This window comes from Anser anser (assembly GCF_964211835.1).
Source record: "Anser anser genome assembly, chromosome: 11".
In the NCBI taxonomy this organism is placed as follows: Eukaryota; Metazoa; Chordata; class Aves; order Anseriformes; family Anatidae; genus Anser; species Anser anser.
In genome coordinates this window covers 9,253,610-9,280,489 of record NC_139732.1, presented here as the reverse complement: position 1 = coordinate 9,280,489, position 26,880 = coordinate 9,253,610, and the positions used below count along the sequence as shown (strand labels likewise).

Here is a 26,880-nt window from a genome sequence, read left to right as displayed (position 1 = left end):
TGATTAAGGCGCACAGCGGATCAAGTGCAGCCCCGACTTACACCAGGTGCAATCTCATTGATATCCGTGGGTTAAAAAGCAATTTTTACAACTTAAAGCAATCAGAAATCAGCTTAGCGTACAGACTTACCAGACCAAAATAAGGCCCAAGAGACTGTACGCTAAGCTGATTTCTGATTGCTTTAATTTTTTTAAACTTTTATCAAAGATTAATGGTCAATTATCTGGCAATCTGATTTTCTGGTACAGATTCCATTTGCATAATTTCATAGACACTTAAAATATGACCAGACTCTAATCATTTTGAAATGGGTTGAGGCATGGCTTGGTATGACTGATCAGAATCAGCCACAATCCCTGGAAATGCACGTTATTGCTGCAGTAACGAGGGGGGTTTTAATAGGCTGTTGTCTGAGCAGTAAACAATTGGTTTCGATCTTTTTTTGTTTGCTGCATGGCTAAATATGACTCCGGGGCTAACGGGCAGAAGTACGCATTCACATCTTGCTTTCCTTTGGGTTTTTCATTATGTGCTTGAGCACCACTGTTTCCACAGATATTCCTGCTATTTATTTGCATTTGCTGCAGCCAGTGCACAAACGTCATCAAGCTGCATGCGCAGGTTTCCCACGCCAAGTGGAAAATCCTTTGCGCTCTGAAGTAATCTTAACTCATATGAGTGCAGAGTGCCAGTGTTTTGTAATGTACATGCAGGTTGCTGTATGAGAGGTCAAAAAAAGAACAGTAAGTCCCAAAAAGTTGATAGCAAGTTATTTGCAGGCAAGGAGGAGTAGTTGGATTCCCTGCATCTGCGTCCTGTGTAGGTGGTGGGCCAGATGATGCTCTGGCAGCTGGACGAAGCTGCTGGAAGGCGTCATCTAGAGACACCCGGTCTTGATTTGAAGGTGTCAAGAACTGGAGAATTTACCACCCCCTTTGATCATCCCATCGAGCGTTTAATTACTCCTCTGTTACAATGTGTTCCTTATTTTGCAGATCCTCTTGCTTTAGCCCCAGTCTGTTGTGATTTTCTCGGGTACCTGGCCGTGACTCCCCGTGCTACCTCTGCCTCCTTTCCAGTTCAGCCAAACTCATCCAGTCCCTCCAGGAGCTGTCAGAGCAGCTCTCACGGTGCATCCGCGCTGCCTTTAATCCGCTCCACTTAGCAACAGAAGCAACGGAGGCAGCAAAAGGACAGCAAAAGGACGGGGCTGAAGCTGCCGCGTGGTGGGCGGGCTTGTGCAGTGAGTACTGCAACCTGCTGCAGCGCTGACATCTCTCCCAGCATTGCCAAGCCAAAGGAGACAAAACCCTACCCCCTGTTCTCAGCCCCTTATTGCTTGGCTCTGCTGTTCGCGTGGGGATGGCCAATGAGGCAGGGATGTGGGTCCCCTGGTTTCTTCCCCGCCGGAATACCAGCGCCTGATGTGGCTGGGGAACATCAAAAAGGACATAGCAAATTGGTGCGGAGTGCCAGAGTCATAAATCCTAAATCAGCTGAATTTGTCCGTGAGACAGCTTCTGCCTGGGTGCAGCGAGCTATCTGGTGGAGAGTGCTCGTACTCTCTAAATCCTTTTCACCTCCTTGCACACTTCCCTGGGAGGGAGCTATAAACAGGCCCAGTCCTTTCCATTCTGTTTTATCCATAAATACTAATTTATATATATATATGAAAGTAAATGCAGGTGTTTTCACCCATCTTTTGCTCTTTTTAGAGGTCACAGTGCTCATTACTCCTCTGTCCCGTAAGTATGAAATGCACAAGCATAGAGAAATGGGTCAGGGTAAAGCTGATGTCACCAGAAGACATGAATAAACTTAGGGCTTTTTCTTTGGTGGTGGTTTTTAAATCCTGGTTTGATTTTTAAATCAGGTGAGCTTCTGAACATCAGAAGCAGGGTGGCAGAACCCGCCTGCCCCGGGCCAGGTGCTGGCATAAAACAAAAAGAGATGAGAGGACTCAAATTGAAAGAAATAGTAAAACAATGATTTTTTGGTTATCATAAACAGTAAGAGTGTGTGTGTGTAAGTAAAACCCCATTCACTCATTTCTTTCCACCAGGGACCCCCTTACAGAGCTTTCTCCTGGCTGTATTAATTTCTTTTGTTGTTTTGCAGCATCTCTTTCGGGGTGGGTTTTTTTGTGCAGCACCATTTATTTGTACTGCTGATGTTTCCTCCCAAAACACAAACAAAAGGAAGAGAAAAGCCTTATGGGAAAAAGTCCTCTGAAGACGCTTAGAATTTCTGCTCAGGTTTTGGAACTGCCTGATAAAATTAAATATATTTATGCATCTAATATTAAACACTACTGTGGAGTGCATCTTGAAATTTAGTAGAAATGAATCTGTTCTCTTTGTCCTCCGTTTAATTCCACAAAATTTTTCTGCAAAGATATGAGTGAGTAATATGGATCTGGACCTGAAACGTCTGAAATTATGGATATTTGGGGCCAACTACCAACATTCTACGGTGGTTATCAGGTTTCTGAGAAAGTCTCTGAAGACTTTGGTCTGATCCTGGCCAAGTCCCCTCTGGTGGAAGTCTCAGTTACACGAAGCAGACAGGAGTGGATGAAGTTCATGTTGACATATTCACTTTTTTTTTTTTTAAATGTTAAAATACGGTAAAGTGAAATACAGCTCTGGAATATTGTTGTAATCTTTGCAGCAGTGAGACAAACCCCCCAGCTGCAACCCTGAGCTCTGTGAGCGCCCGCAGCCTTTCTGTTCTGTGTTTTGCAAACAGTCCCTTTCATTCCATCACGAGAAGGCTTCTCATGGCTTTGACTTTATAAAAATGCCTACTTAGAGTAAGCAGAGGTCTATATTTAGGTTACTACCCCATGAACTTCATGTGTTAAGGACTCAAACCTGTGTCCGAGCAGCTGCTGCCAGCGCTGCCTCAGCTGGACGTGGGGACAGAAGTGTGACCGGGTCGGTACGTGGGGAGATGTGTGTCTGCAACATCCACTGGTGCTCAGGGGGATTCCCGTGTGGCTTTGTTAAAGAACAGGGGTTTCTTTCTGCTTTTCATTTATGCAAGTAAAAGGTGAACAGGAAAAGACATCAATAAGAGTTAAGTGGTGATATGAAGTCAGTTTTATTGCCAGGTCACTCAGTCCCCAACAAATCAAGTAGGAAAAATGTGTCATTTATCAATATAATAAACAGGTATGTCATTCACAAAGCCAAACAGCTCTCCTGAAACCCTCCCTCCGAGCAGACAAGCCACATCCTTTGCAGTGCGTTGCGTAGGACCTGTCTGCGGTGCTTGTTTCTGCAGGCAGTGCCACTGGGCACGGAGCTGCCCGTGCAGGATTTTGGTGTGCTGCGAGCCCGTGGGAGTGTGGCAGCTCGTGCTCGCCTCTCTGGGCATCCGACAGAGGGAAAGGGATGGGTTTGCTCTCCGTTTTACACAGGGTAAAACTGTGATCTGGAGTTTGGCCTAATAACCATAGCTAGCAGAGTCTTGTGCACATGTTGGTGTAGAAGGAAAATGGGAGAGCTCTGCAGCAGATTTCATTACGCCTCCTGGTTTGGGGAGCTTCGTTTCTTGCTCCCCTCCATATTTCCCGTACATTCTATCTCAAATAATTTTTGTTGAAAAATCATTTTAGTCCTTTGAAGTATTTCCCCTACACACACTACTGCATATCACAGGCTTGTATAAAAACATCTCCCGGGTTGTGTTTTACACCGTGCACATCACTGCGGGGATGTGTGGGATCAGTCCCAGCAACAGCGGGTAGGAGGGAAAAGCCCTGCATAGCAGCGAGGTGTAGACCACCACGGTGTGCAGGACTTCACAGCTAGTGGTGCAGGTGGAGCTAATTCTGTAAGGCCGCCTGCAGGTGCAATCGCTGGGCTGTGGCAGCCTGCCCCGGTCCGCTTGGAGACTCGCACGTGGGGCAAATGGCTTTACAAAGAAGTGGGGTGACAGCGTCATTGCTGCATCCCCCAGCCCTAAAGGTGTCACGTGTGAGCCTTTGCATGGGAAACCAATCCTAGCACCACCCTGAGTGGGGCTGGAAGGGGTGCAGCACTTGGTCAGCCTCAGGATTTGGGGCGAAAAGCAACCTGGAGACCGTCTCCGTTATTAACTCGGAGTTGTGCTCCAAGTTCAATTGCCCCCAAGACTACACTCCCACACTGTAATTACATCTGATTCATTTATAGAGTACCATGTATTATATTTGTAGCCTGAGTTTTAAATGTGTGTGGAGAGAAAGTGAGGTTATATTATTGCTGTAATTGAGAGGAACTAGGACAGGTCTTATTAATTTCCTGCCACAGAATACTGAGTAAGCCAATATTTTATGGGAAAGTTCAGGGGGAAGAGTAATATATGTTACATTTCTGAATTCCACGGGATACTGGAAGAGTTTTACTGGCAATTCATTTTTCTACGGGTAAATTGTAATCTTTGATAGGCAGATGTGCCCCAAATGCAGTGCCTCCAGTGAGGGCACGATGAGTGGAAGCAGGAGGCGTCAGCTCCGCAGTGGCAGGCAGTGAGAAACGGGAAATGGGAACTCCTGCCCGTACAGGCTCCCCTTCCCTCAGCCGAGGCAGCTAGCACTGCTGGGGCTAAATTACTCTGAGCACTGAAGGTTCACAGAAATATTTAGTGTATGAGTATCTGATTAAAAAATCCATCGTTTGGTTTGGGGACTTACTTCCCTTCAAGGACATACCTTATCTTCATCTGTGTGGACTTTTACCTACCATTATCTTCTCTCATCCCCTTGTTGCGCTGTTTTTGTAAGTCTCCAGCTACCTCTGTTTCTGTGCAATACCAAATACAGATTAAAAAATAAACTAGAAAGAAAAGCACTTGAGGTCTGCTGGATGCCCCGGTCTCGCGGCCCTTGGCGAATGAGCTCAGGTAGTTGGAGGGCGAGCATCTCAGCACTGCCGATGTCCCTTCGCTGGGTGGCCGTGGTGGCAGCGAGAAGAGCGGGAGGGATGGGCCCTGCGATGGAGATCTGCCTCGGTTTGTGCCCATTTTGGTTTTCTAGGCAGGTCACTGGGAAGATTGCTATGCTGCTCTTGGCTTTGCACACTCCGGGGGATGTGTGCCATTGAGTCCTGCGGTGTGGTGACTGGGGCTTCGCTGGGTCAGGTGCAAACACACCCGTGTGATGGAAGCCTGCTGGTGCAATGGGTGCAGTGATTGCTCTGTGCATTTTTTCTTTTCTTTTAAGTGGTAACGTCACAGAAATACTTTGCTGATGTTGAAGCCAAGGTAGTAACACCAGTGTAAGAGCTGTAAATATGAGTCCATGGCACAGCCTTCTTCTCCGGCAGTGCAGTTTGTCGCCTTGCCGTGGGAGGGAATTGCTGCTGTGTGGATGAGCAGCCGCGGAGCTGCCAAGCACCCAGGCAGAGAAATGAAATTTAACCGGGAAGCGCCAATCCCCAGCAGGCTGCTGACTCAGCTCCTCCCTGGCTGGTCCCTCGTGTGCCTAACCCATTAACACCGCGCCTCACGTGATTTGCGCAGGGAGAACCCAAAGGCGATGATGTGCAGGTCACATTTGTCTGTCACCTCCGGTGAGCAACAGCAGGATCAGCTGTGGCAGCAGGGAGCTCCAGCGCTGCTCATGTCGGGGCTGCTGGAGGAGCACACGGTGTTCATTGAGCAGCTGGCTGACGAGGCACCTTTTAGGTGTTGTGCGTGGCTGACGGGTGCGCTGAGCAGCCGGGAGAGGATTTTGCTCGAGTGTCTCATCTGAGCCAGCTGGAGGAAACAGGTGCAGGGGCTTGGGACTGTAGCGTCACATTTTTGGCTTCATGCTGCAGTCAGCTTTCCCATGCTCTGTGCTTACCCCAGGGGCAGTTGGTGCCTGTTGGTGCTTTGCGTGCACAATGTGCCCTGGCTGCAGGGACAGGGGCTGCCCTGACCTGGCTGCCTGCAGGGGAGCAGCAACCCCTCCAAGCATGGCTCTGCCCGCCGCTGCTCAGCACTCGCCTCGTAGCAATCGCAGTAGTTCCAGAGGTGGCCATTTGGGGAGGGGGAAGTATGGTTCTGCTGGCGGATATTCTGAGTCTGATGGATTTAAAGCAAATCTGAAGTCCCGTTTACCTTAATTTGGCTCCTTAAGCTCAGCTGGACAGGCACACAGAAGGGAAACGTTGCCTTCGTGCTTTGCCGCAGCACGTGTGCTGGTGCACGAGGCTGCCCTGCTGAAGGTGAGAGCTGGAGGGCGGTTGTCCTCGTAGTCCCCAAACCTGTGTGTGCTAAGATTTAAGGGACAGTGCCTGTGTGCTATGGTGAGCTCTTACTACCCGGATGCTGTACGGAGAAGGGCAGATGGCATCTAAAGCTCTAGGCAGGTGGCAAGGAGCAAAAGAAAATGAGAATCTTCTGCTCACTTTTCTCGAGGTTCTCCGCTCAGGCCTCTGAGCAGACCCAAAGTTACCAAGGTGTCACTGACGGCACTGGGGAGCACACCTGGATGGCATCAGGGCAGTGGGCTGGGGCATTTTCTTTCCTTTAGATGAAAAACCTAGCTTGTGGATTCAGGCTAAAAAAAAAGTATTCATCCTGCTAAGTAGATTGAAAGAGAATCCAGATTAAATAAATCATTAAATCATTCCCGAATGTTATCCACCTGTTCTGGCCTGTAATTTATTTTCAGATGAATAGTAGGTTAAAAAAAAAAAAAGTAATACAATGGCAAAAATGACTTTCCCCTAGCAGATGCTTTGGTCCAGAAATGGCACCTGGCCTGATGAGCTGCTCACGCTGCTTGAGAGATTGTTGTGAAATACCTGCTCCAAGCCATTGCTTCACGGCCTCAGTAGCTGCGTAGCTGTAAAACTTCTGCTGCAGCCACCTCTGAGGGGATCTCCGAGGGTTGTACTGCTGCCAGGCCAGGAGACATCATCCCTTCAGGACAGAATGGGAAGACCTGTGCTGCGTCAGACTTCTCGGCTGGGAAGGATGAGTCAAGCTGGCTTGGAAGCAGCGCCCAAAGCTTCCTCACCGTGACCCGGTGGAGGTGCTGGGTTCCTCCTGTCCCACAGCACGGTACGGCCAGCGCTGTCCTGGGGCAGCTCCGTCCCTCTGGGGCAGGAGGAACACCGCTTTGTGGGGATGGTCAAGCACCAGCAGTGCCAAGGGGTGATGCTCTGTTGCAGCGCCACTCTCCAGATGTGCTGGTGTCCTCCACTCGGCAGAGGAAGGCTTCCTCTCCCCCAGTCCTGAAAAAAGGACTGAGAAGGGCCCTGGAGCGCCGAGCTGGGTGACCGACCCCCCAACACCCACCCACGCTCCTGGGGAGAAGCAGAGGGGGGGACAGGTGCCCGAGGACCGGAGATGCAAGGGTGGGGACTCACAGCACGGGTGCTGGGGGGCCTGGGGGGCATTCCACTATTCCCTACTCTCCGGCCCTTCCCCACCTCCTCGCCCAGCCGCAGCCTTCCCCGGGGCCAGGCCGCCGAGGGGGTCACGGCGGGGCCGCAGGAAGCCCGGGAGGGGGGACAGGGAATGGGAGCCGCTCCGTCTCGGCCGCACAAAGCCGCCCTTTGAGCGACCCCCCCCCCCCCCCCCCCGGCCCCGGGGGGCCCCTAATTGTCTTGGAGAAAAGTTCATTAGCGGGAGCAGCGGAGTGTGCGCGGCCCCGGCCCCTGCGCGCCCCGGCCGGCCGCTAATTGGGGGCGGCCCCGCTGTTCTCCCTGCCCCGGCTCTGGGGTTTTAATCAAAAGGGTATTCGGAAGATGCCCGCCGGAGATTATAGGGGGAGAGCTTTGCGATACGTATCTTAGCGGCGCGACAGATTGCAGGGTGTCCTGGCCGGGCGGGATAATCTGCAGCGCGCTCGCTTGGCCTTTAATGAAAGGGGAGGCAAGGGAATAAGAAAAGTAAAATACCCTAAAGTCGAAGGAATAAATAGTAATAGTAGTAATAGTAATAGTAGTAATAGTAATAATAATAATAATAATAATAATAATAATAATAATAAAGTATTGGTCGCCCGGAGGTTCCCTGCTGCTGTACGCAGACCCTGAAGCCGGCAGGGGCCGGGGAGGTTTCTCCTCCCTTGGGCAGGTGCCGAGGCCGCCTCCGCCGGAGCCTCCCCGGGAGCCTCCCCCCGGGCAAAGGGAGCCGGAGGGAGCCGCGGAGGCTGCGAGGCCACGCGTGGGGAGGCTGCGCCTCGCTCCCGGGCCGGGCGGTACCTGGCCCCGCGGAGGCAGGGGAGGGGACGCAAAGTCTCCTCGCAAGAACCCTCCGGAAGGCCCTAATGCTCTTTATGACAAGCCCTAAATCCTTCAAATCCCTCTTGAAATAACGTTTAGCTTTTCGCAGCTTAATTTCCCCTCGCCCGAGCTGCAGGGGCACTGCGCCAGGCAGCGGTGATGCTTGCCCACCGCCAACCGGGGCACCCCGTTACCCCCAGTCCTGGGCACCCCATTACCCCTGGGACCGACCATCCTGTTACCCCCAGTCCTGGGCACCCCCTTACCCCTGGGACTGGGCACCCAGTTACTCTGGGCACCCTATTACCACCAGTACCGGGCACCCCGTTACTCCGGGCACCCCGTTCCCGGTGACCATAGAGGAGTCCACGCGGTAGTCAAGATTGATTTCCCTGATTTATTAAGGCAGAATTCATCGGACTCTATTGACCACAAATGACTTAATGTAAATGTTGACCCTGGTGAACTTGGAAATAGCAGGTATCGGGTTGATCTATAGATGACCTCTTAATTACCACAGTTATTAATTTAAATTATTGCCACTGCTTCTAGACACGGGAACAAAGAAACATTCTTTCCTCATCCCTGCGTGGTTTATTAGTCTGAACACAAAGTGTTTGACGACACTTTTAATTAAACAGCGATGAAGCAGAGATCCGCTTTCCCTTTCTTGCCTGTCCTGTAAAGTGCAGCGCTGCTCCTCGCCGGGGCTGGGGGAGGGCGGGACGGGGAAACGGGGGGGTCAAATGAAAGGAGGAGGTGGGGGGGAAGAAAAAAAATAAACCGAAAGCACAACGACGACAGCACGACGTGGGGAAGGAGAGGAGCGCAGCCCCGGCTTGGCACCGCCGCCCCGGCCAGGCGCGCACGGGGCCCGCTGGCCCCCCTTGGGGCGGGGAAGGGCCGGGCCGGGCCGGGCCGGGCCAGGCAGGGCCAAACCGGGCCAGGCAGGGCCAAGCAGGGCCGAGCCCGGCCGAGCCGGGTCAGACAGGGCCAAGCCCGTTCCGCTCCTCCATGCCGCCTGCAGCCGGGACCCCGCCGGCGGCGCTCGGGAAGGGGCAGGCGGCCCTGCGGGAGGGAGAAGCGGGGGTGAGCGACCCCCGGAGGGGGGGAAACGGAGGGGGGGGATGCAGGGAGGAGGGTGCAGCACCGGGAGCAGGGCAGGGCACCAGCGGCACCTACCTCACCTCCTGAGCACCGGCCTGAAAGCCGCCCGCAGCCGCTCCCGGCGCCTTCCCCGCCCGCAGCCTGCACACACACAAGCAGCTCGGGGGGGCGGGGGGGCCCGGCTCGGCCCGGCCCGGCTCGGCCCCTTCACCGGGCTGCCGGGCACGGGCTCAGGCCGCGCCGCCCCCCCCGGGCCCCCCGGCCCCGCCGCTGCGGGTACCTTGGGGTCCCCCCGGTGCCCCCGGCCCCCCCGGTTCGCCGGGGCGGCGGAGAGCCGCGGGGAGCTGCTGCAGCCCCAGGGGGGAGCCCCGCAGCGCTTTTGGGGTCGGGGGCAGCTCCGGCGCCCCGCCGCCCCCCTCGGGGCTGCCCCTGCGCGCAGCCGTGCGCGCCAACGACCAGATGCGCGGCTTCTCCGCGGGCGCGAAGGGGGGCGGCGGGGGCGGGGGTGGCGGGGGGGCGGCCAGGGGGGTGTCCGCAGCCGGGCCCCTGGCGCAGGGGAGGGCTCGGAAGGGGCCGGGCAGGCTGCAGTCGCTCCGCGGGGCCAGGCTGGGGGCTTCCAGCAAGGAGCCGGGCCGGCTCTTGTCCGCCTTGCGCGCCTCCTGCTCCTCGTCTTCCTCCTCCTCCTCCTCCTCCTCGTCCTCCTCCAGGTCGCTGAGCCCGCAGCTCCGCCGCTCTGCCCAAACACACAGCGGGAGGGGGGTCAGGGAGAACAGGGGGGGCCGGGGCCGCTGCCCCCCGCTCCCGGCTCCTACCTGCGCCCGCGCCCCCCGCCGGGCTCCCCTTCCTCTCGTCCCCGCCCCGGGGTTTGGGGGCCCAGGTCATCTTGTTCTCCTTCTTGAGCCTCCGCCGCGCGTTGGCGAACCAGGTGGAGACCTGGGTGAGGGTCATCTTGGTGATGATGGCCAGCATGATCTTCTCGCCCTTGGTGGGGTAGGGGTTCTTGCGGTGCTCGTACAGCCACGTCTTCAGGGTGCTGGTGGTCTCCCGGGTGGCGTTCTTGCGCCTGGCCGAGCCGCCCAAGTCCCCCGTCCCGTACCTAACGGGGAGAGGGTGGGGGGATAACGGGGGTGCCCGGTGCAACCCCCTCCCCCCGCTCCCCCCCCCGGAGGGCCGTTACCTGTCGTACGGGTACTGCCCCAGGGCCGGCTCGTAGGGGTAGTAGGCGGCGGGCTGCGCCATCCCCGAGGGCAGGGGGCCGCCGGTGCCGTCCTTCAGCTCGTACTGGGGGTTCTGCGAGGCGAGGGAGCGCTGGGCGGCCGGGCCGAGGGGGGAGCCCCAAATGGGGGGGGGACCCCAAGTGGGGGGGGAGACAGATGGAGAGGGAGACATGGATGGAGGGGGAGATATGGAGGGGGGAGAGCCACGGATGGGGGGAGCCCCAAATGGAGGGGAGCCATGAACGGAGGGGAACCACGGATGAGGAGTAACCCCAGACGGAGGGGGGGGGCCCAGATGGAGGGGAGCTACGGATGAGGGGTAACCCCAAATGAACGGGAGCCCTGGATGGGGGCAGCCCCAAATGGAGAGGAGCCCCGGACAGGGGAGAGCCACGAATGGGGGGAGCCTCGGATGGAGGGGGAGCCCCAAATGAAAGGGGAGCCACGGATGGGGGGGAGCCTTGGGATGAAGGAGTAACCCCAGATGGAGGGGGAGCCACGGATGGGGGGGAGCCCCAAATGGAGGGGGAGCCCTTGATGGAGGGGGAACCCCAGATGGAGGGGGAGCCCCGTCCGCCCCCCGCCCGGCTCCGCTCGCCCCCCCGGCCCCCCTGTCCCCCCCCACTCACCAGCGCGGTGTAGATGGCCGCGGGCTCGGCGCTGTAGGGCAGGTAGTTGCCGTAGCCCTGGCCGCCGGGGTACGGGGCGCCGTACATGCCCAGCAGCCGGCCCTCGTACGGGGCGCAGCACAGGGAGGCGGCGGCGGCGGAGGCCGGGGCCGAGGCCGCATCCGGCCCGGGGCGGGGGGCGGCCTCGCAGCAGGTCGTGCTGGGGCTGCCCGGCACCAGGAACTGCGGAGGGGAGAGAGCAGGGGGGCGCTGAGAGCCGCCGAGAGCGGGGAGCCCCGTCGGGGGACGGCTGGAGCCGCCTGAGGGTGGTTTTGGGGGGGGTTCCGGGGGGGGGGGATGAGGACCCGAGGCCGGCTCGGGGGAAGGGGGAGCCCCCGGGAAGGGGGAGCACGAGGAAAAAAAGCGGTGGGAACTTGGCGGAGATGCTCGCCCCCGAAAATGGCAGCGGATCCCCCGGCTCCCTCCCGGCCGGCCGGCGCGCAGCGGGGGCGAGAAGCTGGGGTCCGGTTAACGCGGGAGGGGCGAGGCGCTGCAGTGTGCCGCCGAGGGCAGTCGGAGCCCCTGGATTTCAGCCGCTTGGCGGGGGCCAGCAACTCCCCGAGCACGGCAGGCACACCTCAGAGAAACCCCAAATAAATCGGGGCTCGACGTGCCCCTAAAACCCGACGGGGGTTGGGAAGGACCCGCCGGAGCCCCCCGCGCGCCGGGGAAGGAGGGAGGCAGGCGGGGAGCGCAGCGCCGAGCCGAGCCGCCTCCGGCGCTGGGAGCCGGGCTTTTGGGGTTTCTTTGGGTTTTTGCGCTTCAAACTGCACGGTGGAAGGGGAGCGGAGGGTCGGAGGTGGGGGGGAAAGGGGGGGGATCGCCGCTTTCCTGAGCGCCTTTTCGCTGGGCAAACTGCGAGTTATTTGTTTAAGCCTAGCACGACACAAACGAGACAGAAACACACACGCACATTTTTTAAAAAAAGCCTCCAGATGTGCCCTTTTTTTAAAAAAAAAAAAAGGCTCGAAGTAAGGGGAAAAGGGAAGAAAAAAAAAAAAGGGAGGGGGAACAAGACATCTGGACAGCAGCAGCGGAACGGGAACAAAAGTGAGTGCTGCTCACTCGCCTTACCTGCGCGGTGGTGCTGTAGGGGTATCCGAACTGGGAGAAGGACATAGCCGCTCCTTATTTTTGGACCATAGGCAATATTTTCCCCCCAAGATCGATTGTAACTAAACCCCGCTTCACGATGCACCTTCTCACACACACATTTCCACGTATGGCTTTTTTTTTTTTCCTTTTTTTTTTTTTCTCAATTATAGATGATTGCACTTAAGAAAAGCCGCCAGACATCTGAGGCGGGGGGGGGGGGGGGGGGGGTGTTGAGGGGGGTGTTGGTGCCTGGATAAAAAATAAAATAATACAAAAAAGAAGCTACCCCCCACTTCCCATCTCTCGCAATAAATATGTTTGGATAGAGAGAGTTGAAAAAGCCACCCCACATGTATAGAGGGTTTAAGTGCAAAGGGGCTTTTTTTTTTTTCGCTTTTTTTTTCCCTTTTTTTTTTTTTTCTCTCCGAAGCAAGGGGGGAGGGTGTGGGGGCAGGAAAATCGCGTGGGGCTGGCAGGGTGCGGAGCGTGTTGTGTTATTTTCTGCTCGGCGGGGCCGGGGGGGGCCAGCAGCGGGGCTGACGTCACGGAAGGGCTGCGGGGCGCGGGGGGGGTCGCGCTCCTTCTGCTCGTTTTTTTTTTTTTTTTTTTTTTATAATGCAATGCGAATTGGGCTTGGGGGAGATGGCACGGGATGAGGGAGAGGAGAGGAGAGCCGCCGGGCCGGTTGCGGCGCGCCCCGCTTTGCTGCTGTCCTGCCCTTCGCGGCGCTGGGGGGCGGAGGGGGGCACGGCACGGCACGGCACGGCACGGCACGGCACGGCACGAAAAGCCCCAAAATGGCACCGCCAGGAGCCCCGCGGGTGGCGGCTGCGGGTGGCTGGTGGATGGAGGGATGGATGGACGGAGGGGTGGAGGGAAGGATGGAGGGAAAGGACGGAAGATTAAAGGGTAGATAGAGGGATGGATCGATGGATGGATGGATGGAGGGACGGATAGATGGATGGATGGAGGGACGGATAGATGGATGGATGGAGGGACGGATAGATGGAGGCATGGATGCCCACGACCCAAATCGCCCCAGTCACCGAATGGCGATGCCCTCGTTTGACCAGCGGCTAGCACATTGCTGGTTTGCCTTCGAGCCGAGGTCCCCGGGAGCTAAACGGGGATTTCCCCCCACCCCCCTGCTGCGGGGGCTGCCGCGGGTTCCTTTCGGTAGCAATTAAAAAGGAAAAACGAAAAACAAAACAACTTTTACCCGGCTCTCTCGTCCCGAGGCGGGGACCGTGCCCTGGAGGCGGCCGCCCCGGTGCCCCTGTCCCGGCCCGGCCCGGCCCGGCCCGGCTCGGCCCCGGCCCCGCTCCCCGACGGGTGGCGCTGCCGAGCCGTGAGCCAGGCGGAGCGGAGCGGCCCGGCCCGGCCCGGCTCGGCCCGGGACTGCCCCGACGGAGCGGGTGCCCTCGGGGCTCCCCCGCAGGGGACGGGGCCGCTGCCCTCCGCCACCCGCCCCGACCCCCACAGCCGGGTGCTAATTGTTTAATTGCGAGAATCGCTACGGGGGAAGCGGTGCTGATTATGAAGGAATAAAACCGCTTGTTCTAAAGCACTTAATTCAGCAAAAATTTAGTCTTTTTAATTAAAAAAAAAAAAAATATATATATATATATATTTTGAACTGTTGTTTGCTGAAAGAACGAAGAGAGGCTCCGTGCCCTCCTACCTGCCTCCACTGAGACCCCGCAGCCGGGTGGGCATCGGGGGATGGCTGCATAGGGGGGCCTGCACCCCTGGCTGTAAGCGAGCCCCTGCCCCAAGAGGGGTGCCACAGCAGAGCCCAGCCTCGCAGCGTGGCCTCCTGCACCCCAGCGGCTTCATCTCACCCCACGCTGCCCCGTGGAGGTGTCTCTGCAGCCAGCTTTGCACCCATGCATGCCCCAGAGCCACCCGGGTGACCCTTGCGATTCTCTTTGGGACGTGGGGTGCTGCGTACGGTAACGGAGGCGAGTCCCACCGTCCTCCCCAGCTCCTGAGCAGGCCACAGCCTCTGTCTGTGCGTGCTCCTCACCGAGCGCCCCGGCTCGCCTGGTGCTGTGGAAGCACCTTGCTGCGATCCGCAGCTACTGGCAGGAACCTCAGTTACCTTCTGTCTGGGGAAGCAGCGTGTGCTTCGCTGCTTTTATTGCAGGGAGACAGCTTCAACACCCAATTTCCATTCTGCTCGTACGCTGCCTCACAGAGAAGCGTAACTGATGCTGCACGAGTTCGCTGCTGATTTTTTCTCTTTGCTTTATCTAAACCTGTGTCATGCCTGTCCCCATCACCACACACCCACAGCGCACGTTGTGTTTGCCGAGTCGTCCCAGCGAGGACTTTGTGACTACAAACACGGGCAGAACCGGAGCGCGATCCCTCTTGATTCGCCAACTTTGGTTCTTGTAAGAGCTTAAACGTCCGCATTTCCCCGAGCAGCTTCTCTTGCAGTAAGGCAGGGGTTCAGACGCAGCCTGCAATGTGATTTTTGGTGCTATTAAAACCACCATCGTTTGGTTTAGCTCTGGCACTGCTTCGCTCGGAGGTAATTGCGCGGGGTGGAAGTAGCGGTACGTGCTTTGCGCTGACACAAACGCAGCTGCCGCGGACTGTGCATGAAATAATAGGTTAATTGAAATAAGCGTTAGGGTGTCATTTCTGGAAAGGAAGAATAACGTTCCAAGAGGGGTAGGAACAAAGCAGCTTCAAAAACATGGAGCAGAACTGTGGCTGAGAAGAAAGTCTCTTTATATTTTAGAGTATGGGGGGATTTTTTTGGCTGCAGTGTTTTTGTACTGAGAAAATGAAAATTCTTCAAGTCCATGCATGAATAAACAAGTACAGCTGGGCAGCCTAATACATAATTTATACTGATCAGTCACTGCAGATTTAACTGAATAAAGCCAAAACGAACACTAATTGTTTTGACAAACTAAAATAGTGTATATGATGGTTTATTGTGAAGCTTGCTGGTTGCTGTCCTTATCTCAGTGGCTATTGTCAAGACCGATTTCTGCATGAGAGGCAGAAAAAGACGAAACAAATTAGGACAATATTAAGATTAATATCTTGTTGAAGATAAAGCATTTTAATTGCTTAACATACAAGCAGGAAATAGAAAGAACTGTCTTCAGGACAGACAGGAGAATTGGCACAGTGCAGCGCGGGCTGTACACTGATTTAGGAGGCGAGGTGTAATTGCGGAGATAATGGGCACTACCTTGTCAGCTGAAGGCAAAACCCGAGAGGTAACAGATTTTTTTTTTTTAAATGCTTTTGAAATACAGCAGGAATAACTTTGATTGCCGCTGGCCACTTGTCTTCCAGAAGGGAACATCCAGAAAGATGTCACTGGGCTGCCGGAGAGTTACCTATGTAGGCTAGCTCAGCCGAGCAGCCACCCTGTGTCGCTCTGTTGGTGGTGTCTGCAAAGGGTTTTCTCCGTGACGGAGAAAATCCGTGAAAAATCCAGTGCCGTGAAAATCCCTGTGTACCACGGGAGGGGAAGGAGAATGATAACTGACAGGGCAACGGGGCAGCATGGCTGGCCTTGGGCTGAACCTTGCTCTGCTTCTCTAACCCTCTCCTTTAGGTGGGCAGCTAAATAAAAGCCATTTAAAATTTATTCGGGAAATTAAGAGAGAGGCGAGGGCAGGAAAAATACTGACAGGGATGCCCACACACCACTCCTTCGCGTGGCCGTGAGTCACTGCCTATCCCTGTGCCAGGCCAGGCCCTGCAGCCTTGCCTTCCCAGCCCCAGCTCCTCCTTCATGGCACCCCGCAGCCCCCTGGCACCTCAGATCCTCGACATGTTCGCTGTAAAACTGTGAGCTGGGCTTATGGCCAGCCCCAGGCCTTCCCCCTGCTCCTGGGTGGGATTTTCCCTTGGATCCGTGGCCATCCATCACTAAATCCAGCTCCCGCCCTCGTGGCTGGTCACTGAGGAACTCCTTTTGGAAGAGCGCTCTGGGTCAGGGTGATCCAGCACTTCTGTACCCGCTTTTTGGGTGTTAGCCGGGGGTTATTGTGTAAATGGTGATACCACCCACTGGGGACACGTCCACACGCACACGGGAGGGCTTCACCCCGAGGATGTTCGTGCTCGCTCAGCTGCGGGCTGCGTGATGGCGGCAGGAGCTAGGCTGCGTTGCTGCTCTCCTTCAGGCTGACCCCTCTGTGGACTGGGTTCCCAGTAAAATCAGCAGGAAAAATTTTGAAGACATATTTTTTAGAGTGGTTGCCCTTCTGCCACAATTTGAGCAGGATATTGGGCTCGCCAGGTGCCATTAAGCAGCATGACGTGTTTGGGTTTTCGTGCCCTTTGTATCAGCTGTCCATTTGGGTGAGTCTGCACGATTCCAAGCTGAGGGCTTTTAATTCAGTATTACCGTAGGTATCATTCGTCATTTTTGTTCTGTGGCAGTGAATGACAGTTTTATTCCATTTCCTAGTCTGCTCGCTGTGATTTCCAGGATCTGTGTTTTAATTAGAGTACCGGTTACATGCAACGGTGCCTTATTTTCCGTGAGTTATCACTGAACTTAGGCGCACCATTAAACGTGGGCATCAGAATTGCTTCCTTATTTACTTCCATGTGTAATTTACCAAACCCCAGTGGTGTTTGCTGCACGTTCGGAAGAGCTTGTAGCTTATTCCAAAACCCCAGACCGCTTAACCTGAGACCCCCGTCCGACCAGCCTCCCCTCTCCATTAAAGCGCGAGCGAGGCAGGGCCTCCTCTGGCCTCCGCTCCCAGCCTCGCCTGGCTCGGCCCCGCTGCTGCCGCCCCTCCGGCACCCTCACGGAGCCCGGGACCACTTGTGAGTTCACACACAGGCAGCGCTAATCTACGATAAATCTTACAAAATCAATAAAAATATGGGAAGTATATCATTTTTAAAGAAAAAGCACACGAGACGTGGCCATTAAGGGCACAGCCATTCTAATACCTGTGTCTGGTTGAAACTGCAATTAAAAACATTCCAATAATAAATCTACTCTCAGTCTCGCTTAATGCTTTTAACTTTCTTGAAAGTTCAAGCTGGTATCCAAAAAATGTGCCAGGACTTTCACAATGTATTTTATAGACTCATAAATAAATATGGCAATTAATCTAAGCTATATTTCTTTCGTATCTGATGACAATTTATTATGACACTCACTCGTTCAGTGCACAAAAACTCTAATGCACTTAAAATCGGATTTCAAACCAAACGTTTTATGGGAAAATATAGTATTGATCATCCATTTAAAGATATCATGTGATGATTCATAACCTGCTATAAAAAGGATCTTATGAGGACATTCAGAATGAGTCTTGCGGACTGTTCTCACCACAAAATCAAACTTACGAGCTCTGTAGTTCTCAGTCATGTTTTATGTTGCTGTTTAGAGTTTTCACCTATAACTTTATGGTTGTTTAAGATGGATAGCAGCTTTAAAATAAAGCATTTTGTGTATCTAAGCGAACATTAAATACGTAGGGACTAATTTGTTAAATATATACTGGCATTTTTTCTCCTTTTACACAAATTCACAAAATTTATTCCTTTCAAGGATAATTTCCACTACTTGGGGTGTATTAATTGGGCAGTTTGAGCAATACAGATCTGCTGCCGTGTTCTTTAATAAAACGTGCTTCTTGTGTGACCCAGGAGTCAGAGGGTTTCAAATACTGTTCATTACTGGGTTTGGGCTAGCACAAACCCACGCTCTGCAGCGCCTTCTGCTCCCGCACGCCGGCAGCACCCGTCTGCAGCCTCCTGTCTCTGTCCATCGCTGGAGATGGTTCCAAAGTTGGAAATCTCTAGCAGATTCATGCCAAATTTGCTCCCTTCCCACGGGGGCCGGAGAGGAGCGGCCCATGGGGCACCAGCGACCGTGTCCTGCAGGTACTTTCGCAGCAGCTGACAACAGCCATGTTTCATCTCACCCTCCAAGATTCTTCATATAATGACGTTTTCCTGTTTCAACAGCCCATAGTTGTTGCCAGCCTAATTATTTTCTAGATATCTTTCTTTAATGCCACAGGCTTTGGGTGGTGACACCAATGCTTGGAGAGACAACAGAAGGAAATAAGTAGTGAAGGCTGAAGCACTTGGTTAAAGAAGAGTCTCATTTATAAATCAATTTTAATAACATATTTAAAAGCTCTCACATTTTACTTTAATGTGTTTCCATTTCCCCCTTGGTCATTAATATTTAAAATATTTTTCTTTACTGATCTTTTTTCTATTGTGTCCTTTCTAACTTTTTCTCTTTAATCTGCAAACTGTGAGTTTTTGAGAAATGCATAATCCATGAGAAATCCAGATAATTTGATACAAGAAAAATCTTCAATCCCATGAAAGAAACTTCAGAGGAGCTGAGTAATTTTTTAGAAGTTATTCCGAACACTTTAACTCGTGAAAGGGTGCGTGCTTTCCTTAGTTGACTTTCAAAGCGAGGAGGTTCCATTATTGCTATTAGGAAGTACTAATCAGCAATGACTTTTTTTTATAGATATATCTGTGGATATATTTTTTCAGAAGGCTTGTCATTGGGGTGTCTTCATTCCTGGTGTGACTTAAGGGTGTGAGGTTTGCTGCAAATCCATAGTCTGTGTGCCAAGGGCTTGTTCTTCGGTCCTACCCACCTCTCAGTGGAGATCACCTCTTCAAAAGTGCTTAAAAAAGGAAAAAAAAGAAAACAGAAAAGAGAGAATCTATGGAGGAGTTAAGTGGCTTCCTAAGTGGGTTTGCATAAAAACTTGAGCCACGCTTTGAAGGATTCCTCACGCGCTGAATGCCACGTGCTGGATCTAGCAGCAAGACGCTGCCAGCGTCTCACACACCTGTCCTCCTAATCCTCCTCTTGTCGTGCATCCAGGAGTCTGCAGGAGCAGGGCTGCTCGACGTGGGCTTAAAACAGCATCGGGACGATGCCGGGCACGGCGGAACAGGCCAGCAGGGCACCGGCTTGTGTGGGGGGTCTGCCACTGTGCTACTCTTTGCTTTGGAGATGTGTGGGATACCAGAGCGATGACACCCACGTTTATCTTAGAGAACTGTTTTCCACCTTAAAAATTGAAAGGAAAAAAAAAAAAAAGAGGAGCCAGGGTTTTCCCAGTGGGTTTTGTAAATAAGGTTAAAATGCGGATGTGATTTGCAGTGACTGCAGCCACAGGTGGGTCTGGGACCTGGCCCTGCTCCCTTTCCCTTTGCCCCCAGGTGAGGGCAATTCCTCCGCTATTTAATGACTGAACAGAGGGGGTGCCTCAAGGCTTTATTTTGGTGGGATTGTTGCACCTTGGGTTGAAGTGCATGTGGGAGCAGGCTGCTGGGGCTGTAGGACTGAGGTGGGTGAGATGTGGTGGGTGCCCCTGGCCCCCCTTTGTGCTGGGGGAGCCACCTGGAGAGGGAAGGGGCTGCAGAGGGTGGGCATGAGGGGCATGGAGGGAATCTCTGAAGGGGCAGGGAGGGAACCTCCTGAAGGGCTCGGTGTGGGGCAGGAGTTGCTGCCCCACTTGGCCAAGGCACGTGTGGCTTCAGCAGCCTGCCCTATTGGAGGGAAGGCAGGCACAGAGGTGAGCGTGTCATAAATCCTCTAGAGGAAAAAGGGATGGGGGGACCCAGAAAATGATCGCTTTGTACATAATGGGAAGGCTTTGTGGACAATGAAATGGCATAGCTTGTTGTGGAACAGAACTATGCCTGCTTCCCTGAGCCACTGGCAAGGTTTTTAGGTGTTTAACAACATGACCTGTTTTTTTAAATTACTTTTACTACTTTTAGTCACTAACTTACTGTGCTGGGGAAGAGTTTACCATTGTTTTGTGCTGGGTTTTATATTTTTATAAATATAGACACGTATTATTCCTAGTCCATTATTCATCTATGAATTCTTCATGATTTGGAAAGGGGACATGAAGCAAAGTATGCAGAAATGTAACCCAGATGGGAATCTGCCATGCTTATTATTCTCAGGGAAGAGGCTAACGTGAAGGTGTTGTGTGAGTGTTTCAATATCTCCTAGGGAAGGGCTGTAACCACCTTGGCTGTTTTGGCCATTTCGTACTCTCTTTTTGTCTTCTGATCTCCCTCTGCACTGGACGTGTCCCAGGTGTGGGGCTGGATCGTGCAGCAGCTGCCTTCTGTCCCTGTGCCTTGGGTCATCTGTGACAAACAAACCCTGGGCAGCAGCGAGAAAAGCCGAATATTGTGCCATGATACAAGTAGTGTTTGTAATAAATGTTAATTAATTCTGTTCAGAAGGGCTAAGTGCCACGTACAGGCCATATGCCCTCAGCCCCTCGGATCAGAAAGCCTCCTGCAGGATGTGGCCCTGCCTGAGCCGGGCCTTGGGCCTCGTCACCTCCAGGGCTCCCTTCCCACTTCAGCCCTGCTGCCCTTCTGGGAACAGGCGCGGTCGCAGCTGGAAAAACCAAATCCAGAACTTGCATTTAAGGAAAAAAAAACAACTAATTGTAGGCATAGAGAGTGAGGAAATGTCTCAAAGTGGTGCAGGAGGGATGTCCCTGCAGTGCTGAAGCATGGTCCTTCTTAAGACAGCATTAGTTGTCTTAAACTGCTCTGCTTCCCCACAGCTGCATTCCTTTTGTGCTGCTAATTTGTCCCTTAGTTGTTCTTCAGCCTAATTGTGTGATGAAGCAGGGCTGAGCTGTTAGTGCTCGAGATGTGAGGGGTAGAAGGGAGGGTGATTTGGAAGCTCTCTGGTACCAGAGATGCAAAAAAAAACAGTATCTTGCATAAACCAGATCTGGTCACTAATGCGCTGTGGTGTGAAATTTGTACATCCTCACGAGCCCAGGGGTGGAGACCTTGTGTCCTAGCCCAGGGATGCTGACCGTGGACCCATGCCCAGGGCAGGAAGCTGCCCCGTAGCTGCGGAGCCAACTGCGCTTTGCACCCCTGAGAGCTGCTGTTAGGTCAATATAAACCCAGATCCTTCCAGTGAGTGTAATTATGCAAATGTTGCCCCTGCTATTAGCACTTTTACCCTAATAGCTCTAGCATATATTTTACAAATGAAGTGACTGTCACATTTCATTATGCTCCTTGCTGACTCATTGCTTTGGAGATGCTGTTGTCACTGGCGGGGGCTGGGTGTCCCCGCTGCCGCTGGGCACTTTCCCACCATCCAAGAGACCCGACCCAGCACAGCCCAGCTCCTCCAGAGCCCCATGAGATCCACGGAGAGTCCTCTCACTGTTCATGAGAGTTGTGGCTGCCCCAAAGTGTTTTGTTCCTCCTATTCTGTTTGCCTGTGAATGGCACTTGTTCTCACTGAACTCCAGCAGCCTTTTTTTTCTTTTTTTTTTTTCCATGGGACATTTAATTATTAAACCAGGAAACAAGGAGTGTTTTGAGAAAGGTGTGGGGAAGTGGAGCAGGTGATTGAGATTCATGGGGTTGCCATTAGCCTAGAACTGCTTCAGTTAACTGTAGGCTTGACCATTAACTCAGTGGCGAGGTGTGGGGCTTTTAAACCATGCTGGTAAAAAAAAATAAAAATAAAATAAAACCCAGGGTTGTGCTCTTCTTTGTCTCTATCAGTGGAGTTGGGCTAGTGGAGGCTTTTCTGGGACCTCAGTAGGGCTGTAAGGAGGGGAGACCTGGCTGAGCTTCAGGTCTAATTCACGAGTGAGTTTGGGGCAGCCAAGCCTGTGTGGGACTGCAGGGACTTCCCTGGGGCTGTCTGTGTTTCCTGGCTCAACCAATGCAGTTTTCACTTTAAACCCACGTAAACCCTCTGGATGTGTACTCAACCTTACTCTGATTTAGCTTAGCTTGCTAACCGACTCTACCAAGAGCTAATCTGTTTAAATGCATCTGCAGTTGGATTTTGCATCGGTTCGATGAGGTCAATTTAGAATTGATTCCCTGAAGCCGTTTCAGGGCTTCCCCTATTGACAGCTGGGGGAAGCATTGAGCACCAGCCGGGCACCGGCCCCGCCGTGCCACAGGGTCTTCACTGCTGCCTCGGTGCCTGCGCTCGTAAATAAGGAGGTAGAAATGGAAGAAAACCAAAAAAAGAAACCAGGGTGAATAACAGTCCTTTTCATGAATCCAGGCTGCTGTTGAAAAGCACATCAAGCTGTTGGTAGATAAATATTTTTCTGGAGTCAAGAACAGAGAAGCATGTGACATTTCAATTACCAGTGTTCATATTTAAATGTAAATAAGTGGCTTCTTTACTCTATAATTCAACAAACCTTATAATTATGATCTTATTATGATATTTTCATAGCACTTGCAGCAACATATGGCACTTCAATAAGCAAGCAAGGCAAGAAATGGAATTAAGACTTTCTGTGATGTTTGTTTGTGTATTCGTGGCTCCGTTATAACCCCTTTGTGTTTTAAATACCTCATTTCTTAATTTAGCAGTTTATATAATTGGAATGAATTTACATGGAACAAACCCGAGCCTTGTGGTTTGGTTTCCGCGCACTTCCTCGATCTGATGCAGGAGTTTTCTGCTGACAAACCCAACTCCAGGCAACTCGATAACGGCAAAGAACATTGCCGAAGCTAAATGATCATTAAGGACTGCACAGGTCAGTGCCTTATTAGTGCAAATTATTTTAGCTCTTGCAAGTGCTGCTGTTGAGAGCACTGTGCTGATCAGGTTTCAGACTGATGGGTGCTGAGGCTATCAAACATCCATTTGGCTTGTAATGGCTCTGGTACCTGCAGCTCAATTCGCGAGGCATGTGCAATGGCAAGCCTTGAACTGCAGGCAGTGCTCAGGCCCTGACCTGGCTCCTCTCAGCAGGAATTTAATCCTCAGTGCTCAGTGAGGCACCAGGCTCACCGACCCATGTGGGAGTCTGGGATATTTCCAGGGCTTTCTCCTTCCTGGCTTGCCCAGGTGCATGGTGATGGCAGGGCCCCTGGGCCAGGGACAGCCACCAGGCAGGGTTTCGGGCTCCTGCTGTACCTCGGGTTTTTGCTGCCAGGGTTCTGGGGGCTTCTCAGCTCTATGTCCACTTTGGTTGATGCTGGGCAAGGATCCGGGGTTTGAGTTGTGATTGAATGGATGGATGGAGAGGGAGGGAGTCCAAGCGGGCCTTAAAGGTAGCACAGCTGCAATGAGGCTTATATCCCATGGTGTAAGTGATTGGGGTGGCAAAACAGAACACTCCCAGAGCCTCTCCAAGTCCCTACTCCATAATATACATCCTAAAGGAGCATTGGGTGTTATGGCTGAAAGTAATTCATCATTCACACTGAATTTTAGGTGTAGCTGCCTTCTCGCACTGAGCTAACCGTTTATTCACCTTTATACTCCGTATTCTGTAATGCCCTCCAGAAGTAAATCAATGTCACTGCCTGAAACCTTGAGGCCAGTTTGTGTCCATGTGGCCCTTGATTTTGGGGAGGACAGCTGAGGCTTTTGCAAGGGTCCCTCTCTGTGAGGCGCAGGGCCTTGCAAAGTGCCGGCTCAAGGAAACCGGCTCTGCAGTTGCTGTTGTTTGTGTCAAGGCGAGTGTTGTACACAATATACGAAGTGTAGTGTAAATAATTTAACTAGCCTTTGAACATGGAAATAGCAACATGATAAAGTAGCAAAACATAACAGGTTCCCAGCCAAACACATCACTGACTAGTTAGCCTAGCTTAAACAAACAAAATTTTTTTTTTTTTACTCTGGTGCAACTGATTTAAATGCGAGGAAAGGGCTGCAGAAAGCTGTGTTTGCAGATTAACAGCACGTTGGTTATTTGCAGCTGCAATAACTTCCCCACTGACAGCTGGTCTGGGAGCGTGTGCCCAGGAGAGGTGCTGGCTGCCCGGGGCCCTGTTCCACCCAGGGCAGCGGTGGCACCAGGCAGGGGTTTTGGAAGCTCCCAGGTTGTGCCTGGGGCTGGGGTGGCCCCACTGCCCTCAAGCTGCTCCAGGGCTGCTCTTCCATGTGCTCCACTTAGTGGTGTGCAAGATTTAGGGAAAATAATGTTTTCTCAAAACATGCAGAATTAATGTTTATATCTGAGTAATTTTGCTCCAGACAAATGAGCTGTGTTTGTGCTGCAGTCTCCACCTCTGTTTCCATCACGTGGAAAGCTGAGTTAAAAAACCTCTGTGCTGTCACACCAAGGGTTGTTGAAATGAGAACCCAATTTCTGAGCAAACCCGTGGGTCTGACACTTGAGTTTGTCCCCATCAGAGTGGAGAGGTGAGCAGTAACATACACAGAAAAGAGGAGCTCCTCTTCTGATCCAGAGATGCATGGGTTTAAACCCCTGCTGAGCACTCCTCTATTGAATATCTCTTGCTCAAGTTGTTGCCAGCTTTCCTTGTGTATTATCCTAAAAGAGGCCTGAGGCACAAGATTATCTTTTCTTGCACATCTTATTTTAGGCATCAGCAGCAGCATGTAAGAGAGGCAAATTTGCTATTGGAACTATCAATAAAACATAGTTTGTATGTTAAATTAGTAATCACGAAAAAAGCTCCCAAGGTTTTTATGTCTCCCACTTTTTTCAATTATCACAAAGCCAGTAGGAAATCCCAGCACGGGATTCAATGCGATTCCCTATTCTGAAAAACTTTGTAGTATCTTTCCTTATGAAGCAGTATTTTCTGGGACGTTGGGTAAAAACTGGGGAGACTTCAAAAAAAAAAAAAAGATGCTATGGGTAGATTAGCTGTAACTTTCTTTTTGAAATTTATTTTAATGCTTTGGGGCTCATTTTTTAACTCGTGAAAAGCTCAGGCTAGAAACTTAATTAGTTTGGTTTGGCTGAGCCTACTGAGGATAAGGATGTCTGGGTATATTTTGGAGGGAAATATGAGGGTTAAAGACCTGTTTTGGTGTGTAAAAATTTATTGTTTATAAGTTAAATGCTTATAAATGGAAATAGAGTTGTTCCTGGCTCAGTCTGCTGGAACTAAATGAGCTGAGGGAGAAGGAAGTGTGCAGGAGAGGCACCTGGGGTAGATGTAAAGCAAGAGATGGCACCAAGGCCTGCTCCTCCCGCACCTTTGGGCTTCAGGCCCAGTTCAAGAGCGTTTGGTATGATATTTAAGCAGCCTTGAAGCTGTATTGATTTCCACAGAGCAGTGGTAGGTCTGTGCAGCATCCTCCCAGCCAGCCCATGATATGTGGTGGGATGGGTGCTCTGTGACTTGTGCTACCTGTGTGGGGTGTGAACCCCAGCTGCGGGCACGGCTATTTTGGTGTGTGGTTGGTGTCTTCTCACCTCTGCCTGCTTTGCTGCTGCTAGGCTGTTACAGACCCCGGGAGGAAATGACCAGCTCATCAACAGGGGGCTGGGGATGACCGGAGGACTGCAGGTACTCAACTCCATGACAGCTCCAGATCTGATCAGGCCACCTGGGGCAGCAGGTGTATGGTTTTGTTGGGGGCCCGTCTTCACCTCACCTCCTGTGTAGTACCATGTGTCAGAAATGCCATGGGGAGTGACTCTGGGGGCAGCCTGTCTGGCCCTGCTGCTCACAGGAGGCTTCGGTGGGAACAAGGGCAATGGGAATGAGCAGCTAAACCTCACTGGGTACTCAGGGGAAGCTCTTCTACATTTTATTGACCAGTGTGGCCTTGTGTAACTGGTCAGCAGGAGCAGTTGACTGTCTGCTACGGAGGAAACTTCAGGCATCTTATTGATTCGGCCCAGGATCTTATCTGTGTATTTATTTGCCGGCAGAGAGGTACAGAAATACTAGTGCTCTGTTTTAATACAACCTCAGCTGTTTGCTGATCAGCAGTGACTATTTAAATTGACCAATCTACCTCACCCTGGCTGGAGATCAAGGGATCAGCACTTAATTTCATTCCTTGAATAAAGATTTTTATATGTATATATATCTCCACATGGAAATATCAGAACATGAAAGGTTAAATCAATATGGAGTTTTACATTGCTTAAAGGGCATTTGCATCAAAGCAGCCATGAATGCAATTCACTTGTTTAATGAATTTTTTATGCTTATTTAATGAATTTCACAAAGGTTTGGTGTTTTTCATAAAATGGATAAGGACTTCCAGTTTTATGAAATAATAAAAATGGAACTGAAGTTATGAAATGAGCAATCTCATTAGTTAGGCATGATATATTCATATGAAAGTGTACATGTTTCTGAATTATTGCAAGCAGCTCTATTGCTTGAGCTGTAACTCGTTATAATAGTATTGCAAATATGCCTTTAGTTAAGATATCAAAAAGTGACAGAAAGAAATTAGATTTTGATTGCTAATAATGATTTAATTAATACTTATTATATTTAGCATACTATAGATGCGCGCTCTCTTTAGAAGCTGCATGCTTGTATTCTTTGGCGGGAGATATTTGGTGAAATACAGTACTGTTCCTAGCCCCCTTTTTACTAGATTTCTAGCTTAAATTTGTTTGCGGAGCCTTACCCTCTGTTTTATTATGCTGATAAACAGAGAAGATATTGCAGTGGCCTGCCAGTAGTCAGAACGGGCCTAATTGTGCACCTCTCCCTGGTGCTTCTGGAGTTTCATGTGCTCTTGGGATAGTGTGACCTTGTCTAAAAGTTCTCCCAGCCTGATGATGCTTAAGGGGTAAGAGGAGACGGTGTGACCACCTCTGATTTAAGTCATTTTTCAGGGT

General features: G+C 52.0%; 2 protein-coding genes across 7 annotated transcripts in view; one reads left to right on the top strand and one right to left on the bottom strand.

The window, feature by feature from the left end:
• Window positions 1-26,880, top strand: part of LOC310905612 (uncharacterized protein) — a 724,478-nt gene that overhangs the window by 366,166 nt on the left and 331,432 nt on the right. The gene's annotated exons all lie outside the window — the stretch shown is intronic.
• Window positions 142-12,497, bottom strand: IRX6 (iroquois homeobox 6). 6 transcript variants are annotated; one of them, XR_014589153.1, is made up of 6 exons: window positions 12,272-12,497; window positions 11,159-11,380; window positions 10,490-10,620; window positions 10,125-10,408; window positions 9,388-10,045; window positions 142-7,835 (listed from the first exon to the last, which is right to left on the bottom strand). XR_014589153.1 is itself a non-coding variant. In XM_083852122.1 (5 exons), the coding sequence occupies exons 1-5, from the start codon at window positions 12,314-12,316 to the stop codon at window positions 9,543-9,545; spliced, it is 1,185 nt and encodes a 394-aa protein (XP_083708248.1). In that variant the 5' UTR covers window positions 12,317-12,497; the 3' UTR covers window positions 8,583-9,542. The 6 variants fall into 6 exon arrangements, 1 of the variants encoding a protein (XP_083708248.1); XR_014589154.1 differs by having other exon boundaries at window positions 142-7,209; XR_014589155.1 differs by having other exon boundaries at window positions 9,393-10,045.

Coding starts and splice junctions, on each gene's coding strand:
- IRX6 (XM_083852122.1), bottom strand. CDS start 12,316: ATGTCCTTCTCCCAGTTCGGATACCCCTACAGCACCACCGCGCAG. Junction 10,621..11,158: donor CGGCCATCTACACCGCGCTG/GTGAGTGGGGGG, acceptor CCGGCCGCCCAG/CGCTCCCTCGCCTCGCAGAA. Junction 10,409..10,489: donor GGGCAGTACCCGTACGACAG/GTAACGGCCCTC, acceptor TCTCCCCGTTAG/GTACGGGACGGGGGACTTGG.